The sequence below is a fragment of the Pygoscelis adeliae genome, unplaced genomic scaffold (assembly GCF_000699105.1).
Source record: "Pygoscelis adeliae isolate BGI_AS28 unplaced genomic scaffold, ASM69910v1 Scaffold130, whole genome shotgun sequence".
NCBI classification, from domain to species: Eukaryota; Metazoa; Chordata; class Aves; order Sphenisciformes; family Spheniscidae; genus Pygoscelis; species Pygoscelis adeliae.
In genome coordinates this window covers 2483233-2490418 of record NW_008824031.1, presented here as the reverse complement: position 1 = coordinate 2490418, position 7186 = coordinate 2483233, and the positions used below count along the sequence as shown (strand labels likewise).

The window sequence follows — 7186 nt, the reverse complement described above, 5'->3', positions numbered from 1 at the left end:
TTTCCCTCCCTCTCCTCCTCCCTCTCTGTGTCCCTGCTTTTGCTGTGTCTTACCTCTGCCACCATGATTTGTGCCCTTGACTATCTTCACAGCAATATCTTTGGGTTAGTTTCCATTAGATGCTTAATATCTCTTCATACATTTGCTAAAGATTCTTAATGATTCTCCTGTTACATAAACTTGTCATGTACAGTGAGCAGTCTTCCTCTGTTCAGTGTTTCTCGACAGCTATTAGCGGTGGAGTTGTTAGCTCTGTCTAAAGATTAATTTTCCTTTAGTTTTGAGGCTCCTTCCGTTCTCATGGCTGACTCATGACCTGTCTTACTATTTTCTGGGTCTAAGTGGCGTAGCTAGGAGACAAATAGAGCAACACTGTCATTGTTTTGTTGTATTTACTCATTTTAGAATATCTTAGGTAGCCAAATTTTGCATCAGAAACTTTAGTTCTATTAAAATGTTACTAGATATTGTATTGACCCAGTATTAAATAATACTCCGCATACTTTCCACTTTTCCTGTTTTCAAGCAATATGAACCTGTGTATGCGCTTAAGAGGTTCTTCAGCTTTATTCCAAAATGCGTTTGCTTATGCACTGCTGTAAACATCTGTAGGTCCTAAATCACTATTTGTAGTTCCTTTTTTAAAAAGAAGCACCCATGCTGAGAAATTTTTAGGGAAGACAAGCCAAGCGATAGCCTGTGATGAGGAAATGTAGTGGAACACAGAATCAGGTCACTTATGTTTATAGCAAGGGTGGGATTCCAGGAGGTTAGACAAATATCCTTCGCAATAAGAAAACCAGACTAAGCAGAGAACAGTGTAAAAATGTACTCTCTTACTAGTTATCAGTCAAGTGCTATGCTATGGTAACACTCATGTTTCTCTTGACAGTGTTCTGATGTGTATCTATACTGTGTTGAAATAGCACGTGTTCTTTTTGAACAGCTCAGATGTTGTCCACTGCAGCTTTGAAAAGGTGAGGAACAATCTTAACTTGAACATTGTCTCAAGATGGCTGAGGGGTGTGGAGGCATCTCTGTGGAAAACCTGTCACTTGAATAAGCAGAGAGTGAGAAGAACAGATCTGTTTGACGTCAGGGGATGATCCGGGAGTTCACCTGATCAATACTTTCTTGCTACAAATCAGAAGGAAGTATCAGTAGGTGCTGAGCTAGAGTGTCTAGGTGTCCACTTGTTAGGATTGAAATCCTTCTCAAACTGCAGTGTTTTCCTTGTCTTAGGAGAGGGCAGAAACAGTCCCCTGAGCTTAGATGTATCAGAGAAGAACAGAGTGTGCTTGAGCCCAAGAAGGGAAGGATACTACATAGGGCTGCAAGGCCATAAGCCACCTAACTCATGGTTTTAACACAGGATCTTTAACACAGGATTCATGCCTTTGGACTGAGATGGACCACTTTCCTAGTCTACATGCTGATCCCCTACATGGTGCCTCCTCTTCAGATTTTAAGCTTTGAGTATGGCATATGGGGGACCCTGCAGTGTCTCATTAAATGCCTGCAATGCAGATGTCTGCTTTTTGACTAAGATGTTTAAGATCACAGAATAGTCAATGTAAAAGAGCATCATGTTTTCCAGAGGCATTAGCAATGACCTAAGTGCTCACCTAAGTAAGCTCTAAAACAGCAGCTGTGGTGTTAAGAATGTCTTCACTACAGTTTGAATTATCATCATTTTACCTCTTCCGTAGAGTCCATTCATGATTAATACGCTCTAGTTAAATGGGCATTGTCCTGTGGTAGAGAGCAGTTTCTAAGGCTACTTACTGTGCAAGCTGTCAGAAAGGCAAGCATCCTGGTGTAAAAATTATAAACTGTATTTGTTCTAGAAGTTGTCTTATCTTCTGCTTCTAGGCCAAATCAGGAACATATGCATTTCACTGCACCTATATGAGAATGAAAATCTGTTGAAGTCCATCCAGTTCTTAACTTGCCTCTTCTGATACAAAATATTAATTTTGGGCATTCAGGTTTTTGGTTCATTTGTCTGCAGGTAATTCAGCTATGATATTTCAGGTTTGGTAGCATTCTAGTTCATGTTTCAGTAGTGCTCCTTGCGTTTTGCTGCTTCCCTGACTGATTCTGTATCATGCTAAGGATGCCTTTCATTTCCGAAGGAAACCTGAACCTGACTTTCAAACAGGTGCCTAAGACTCTCTGAGTCACATTTTGCTGAATTCTGCTTTTTTCAGTGGCAATTTTGAAATAAGCACAGAGAGAAATGGAAAAGGAATAGAGAAGGTGGTGGGAGGACTCACATGTTGAATGTTGCAGATTTGCAGGGAAGAAGGTGAATATAAACATTCATTTCCCCTTCTACAACATCAGAGAAACATAGGGTTGAACCCCTACCTTCTGTAGACAGCGCTTATTGGGCTTTAGGGGTTGTGTTAAGTATGGGCTCATGTTGAAGTGCCAGACTCTCATATTCTTCAATGAATCCCATCAAGCGTGCTGAACTATCAGGCATATGAAAGTTGAGGATCATCATCATCATTTCACAGGACTGGGTTCAGAATCTGTCATCTCTTCAAGGGGAGGTTTTACAATGGTGGGTGATTCATAACCATCTTCTTTGTTTGCTGCAGTTTTGAGAGTGTTGTCACGAAGAAGGCAGGCAGCATCTTCAGAAATACTCTCATTAATGATGTTAGTGTGGTAGAATTTGATATGTTAAAATGTGATACATATGTATTATTCTCATGTTTGTGGTAGCCAGTCAACAGTAAATAATTCCTAGCAACTTTGTTTAACAAATGCTCAGTCTGTAATATGCCTGCAAGTGGTGACTTCCAACATCCTGGTTTTAGTTCAGGGTTTGGCTTGGAGTGTTTGTGAATAAAAAAAGAGAACCAGGAAATAAGCCAAAAAATCTTAATGGGTTTTCCTAGGAAGGAGACAAACAATATCTTCTGTGGTGTTTTTAAGAGCAGACTTAAAAAGAAAGTGATTAGAAATGTAAAAGAATATGAACGAGGAAACTGGATACACGCACGAGCTGCCTCCCTCTTCTGCTTACAGCCCAGCTGTGCTGACAGGCTTTCTGTTCAGTCCTTTAGATTAGCAGAGAAAGATGCAGAAAGTGTGCAGCATTACCCATTTGAGAGGAAAAATAATTACATTCCGTCAGTTTGCAAAAGTTCTCAGTTGTGCAATCCTGCCTTCTGGCATGAAATGTAAAGGCAGAATTTCAGTCATTTTAGCATCCTGTGAACAATAGTTCCCTGCTCTTGTCATTTAAATAAAAAATCAATGAAATGCTGTTTCTTTGCTATGCACATATATCATTTGAGTTTTTACAACCACATGGCTACTGTGCTAACATTACTCCTTTCGACCAGGGAAGAGTTTATGTTGACATTTAGAGCCTACAGGTGCCATGACCGGATAGTTTTTCCTGTGTGCACACGTAACTGGCTTTTGCCTTTTGTTTGCTTTATTTTAATACTGGCATGGATGCATGGATTTTCACTTTAAATAAATGTGTGTGTCACAGTTTCTCTCTTCCCTTGGACCTCTCTGAGGCCAGTGCTAAAATCTGTAGGTCCTCCCTCCCTGACTAATCTGCTCCATTAAAGCTGGGGGAGGGTGCTAGTCTGCTCGTTGGGGTCAGAGCCCTCTCAGAGGGAAGCAGAGGAGCAGTGCTGATTCTGCAGTGCAGTCAGTTGATCCGGTGGCAAACATGGGCCCTGAGCTCTGTTTACGGTCTGGATGGCTCCCCTTTCAGAGCTGTCGGATTAAATACAGTGCCATGACAATGCTTCTCCCCTTATGTGACTAGAGGGCAAGAACCTTGGATCCATCAGTAAACTCTGACTTCCTGTACGGTTACGGAAAGTATCGCTCCAATTAAGCAGCTGTGCCAGCCCCTGTGTCCCCTAATTGATTTCCTTTCTACTAGTTTCTGAGCTTTCTCCACCACTGCTGTACTTCAGGTTCTGTCCTTTATAAGTTTTTTAAGATTTATGTTAGTTGAAAGAACTTGCTTCAGGCTGAAGTTTAGCCTGAACAGTCATTGAAGATAGCTAGAAATAGATTTTCTTTCTACGGGAGAAATGTGTTCCAAGTACAGAATTACAAATCAATAAACACAGATAATTTGGGGTTGCTGTGGGGTTTTGAGTTTGGGGGGTTATTATGTTAAATGCCACATGAGTGAGTAATTTGCAATGTGAGTTGGTATATGGGTGTTTTCTGTAGTGAAAATGTTGGTTATTAGTCATTCATCTATTTAATATGCCAGTGGATCATTAAAAATAAGTCTCCTAAATTATCAAACTAAAACAAAGAAAAAAATCTGTCTTGATAGTTACTGCCTGGTTCTACACGGTAATTCTACTTACGTACAATTTCAGGTATGTGATGGATCTCATTAGACTTCGTTAAGATTGTGTAGGCGTGTATGTATGTAAGTCACCTGTGAAATCAGGTTGGTTGGTCAGTGTGACTGCAAGGAGCCCGGAGGCCTTAGTTTTGGATAATGTCAGTGGGAGCTGAGGATGGCCGGTGTCTCTTAAGAGGCCTGGGCAAACAGACTCCATCTCCTGAAGGCCATTTGTTTGCATGGAAGTCAATAGGATTTTCAAGCTTGGACCCTTGCCAATATCTTTTCTTTGTTTTCATGAAGTATAAGGTTTTGAAAATACGTTAAAATTTGCCTTCATGTCTTTTCATCCTACAGGAGTCTGGCACTTTGAGAAAAACTCTCTAGTTAATTTCCCTGAATTTTTCCTGTCACATTGACTTGTGTTCTCTTGTGGCACTTGTTAGAGCTATAGCTGACCCTTGGCATTATTTTTCTATGCCAGGGAGATAGGACAGGTCCTGAGTTTGCCAGATTTTTAATTAATGCTTTGAGGACCCTGAAGACTGTTTCCTAGTTCATTTAGTCCCTCCCTCCTTGTGAAGGAAGGACTGTTCACTTTCAGTAGTTTAACCAATGGTTTCTGTTCATTTGGGTTTTGAGTAAGTGTTCCAAGCAGGAGGACTAATGGAGAAGACCTTTGTTCTAATGTATAGCACTGTCGAAAGGCATTTCATGAGTCGTTTGTCTTTTCTAGGTACAGGCAGCGGATCCCTCTCCCACGCTCTCATCAGGACAGTGGCTCCCACAGGGCACCTGTACACAGTGGAGTTCCACCAACAAAGGGCTGAGAAGGCCAGGGAGGAGTTTCGGGAGCATGGGGTGGAGCATCTGGTCACCGTGACCAACCAGGATGTCTGCAAAAATGGGTTTGGTGTCTCAAACATTGCAGATGCCGTGTTCCTAGATATTCCGTCTCCATGGGAAGCCATAGGACATGCAAAGTCAGCGTTAAAAGCTGAAGGTAACTGCACTTACCTCTTTCTGTTCAGGAAGTACTGTGCGTGCACACATCTCTGTCTTTGAGCCATACGCTAGATCTGCTCCCTTCCATTGTGTGATCACTGTTCTCAAATGTCAAAGCCCCTAGGCATTTCTAAGGCTGAAAAACCTTTAAAAGAGGTCTTCAATTTGCAGTGAAAGATTTGAAAGGAGAAGAACAACTTTTTCCTACAGGCTTGTGCTAGCTGCTACAATTAGCATGGGCAGTTTATAAAACACCCTTTGAACCTTTGTCGGGTGCATTTTGCTAGATCTGAGGTGTGTGGGAAGCAGCAGTAACAATAAATCCTGAAAGCAAATTTTTTTGGCAATTCAGTGGAAAGGTGTTTGTATAAAAGGTGTTCAGATGCACTTCACATCAATCATTGCAGATTTGGACCTATTTAACAGAGCACCCCATCAGTAATGTTAGAGAAAATGTGGTTATACTTAAGGCGGAAATTGGCAAGCATATTTAAATCTCTGCTGTTGGAGCTAATGAGAAGTTTGCCATTGGTTGCAGTGGGAATGGAACATAAAGGCTGTTCTAGCTTATGCCAGTTATTCCGGGATTGTGACAGCAAGTGAGAACTGCTGTTGAGGTATTGGATGGATTTCATCAGTTTATTATAAATCTTTTCCCTATTGAAGAATAAGCTTCAGTGTATGAATCATTCTTTTATCCTGCAATAAGTTTTCCCTAATTAATGTTATACTAGTGTGGATCTGAACTAACTTGTGCCAGATCACTTCCATCTACAAAAGTGACTTCTAATCAAGAGGGCATGGAGTGCTGAACAGTGCCCATGCTGGGACATGAGTTTAGTAAAACTTGATTATGTGCCAAGGCCCAGTTCTTTGTTAAAATATGTAATCACAGGCCTGACTTTAAGTGAATTGCTAGGTCTTCTTGAAATCACAGGATTTAAGCTTGTTCTTAAAGGTCACTGAATGTGCATTACCTTGCTCAGTCAGGACCAACCCAGCTGTTAGGCTACCTCAGCTACTACTGAAAATTTTCTAGAAAGCTTTCTGATACCAATGTAACACATGCTTTCTTTAAAAAGTGAATAAATAAAGAGAGACTTGTTAGCACTCTGTACCTGCAAGGGTTACAGCTCAATTTGTAGCTGCTTTCCAATGTGTCCTGGGAAAAAAATAATTTTCACTGCACTGTATGATGTCCTTCCCATGCTCAAATTATCTAATCCAGTGAACACAACACTCAGCTGACTTCCCAGCTTAGAAGGCGCTGCATTGCGCAGTCCAATTTAAATTATTTAAGTGGTGCATGTTTAGAATACTAAGCAGAGCTGCTTGAACAGTTCCAAATTTTGAATCCTTTGAAATGGTGTCTCGCATTTGAAATCCTAGAAAAGGTATTATAGTCCCAAACTGGCCATACCATCTGGCTGTACTTTTCTGTGCTATGCTACAAGGTTACATCTGCTTAGGCAATATAAATAATACTTTAAAATCGCACATTTTTGTGTTTGTGAAGTGGCATCATGCACTTTATGTACCAGTCAAAAGGTGAAGTTGCTGATCCTTGCTGCAGTTTTTGCTGCAAGCAGCCACCAGTGTCTGAGATCTGGTATTGGTCTAAGGCTCATCTTTTGGGTTTCATAGTACCTGACTGAGCCGGGGACATTTTTTTATTTTGCTATTTTGCATATAAAAAAAAGCTGTTTTTCTTCTTCATATAAAATATAATTGATTGCAGTAATAATAGGCACAGACTTACACACATTTCTGTTGTATTCCAAATCATGTGGGTAGTTTTGTTGTGGTTTTTTTTTTTTACTGCTGTAAAATCTAAAGTAT

At 40.6% G+C, this 7186-nt stretch overlaps 1 protein-coding gene across 1 annotated transcript in view; it reads left to right on the top strand.

The window, feature by feature from the left end:
* Positions 1-7186, top strand: part of TRMT61A (tRNA methyltransferase 61 homolog A (S. cerevisiae)) — a 20242-nt gene that overhangs the window by 4963 nt on the left and 8093 nt on the right. Inside the window, exon 2 of the mRNA XM_009327799.1 lies at positions 5079-5345. Coding sequence (XP_009326074.1) covers positions 5079-5345 — 267 coding nt within the window. The remainder of the gene's footprint in view (positions 1-5078; positions 5346-7186) is intronic.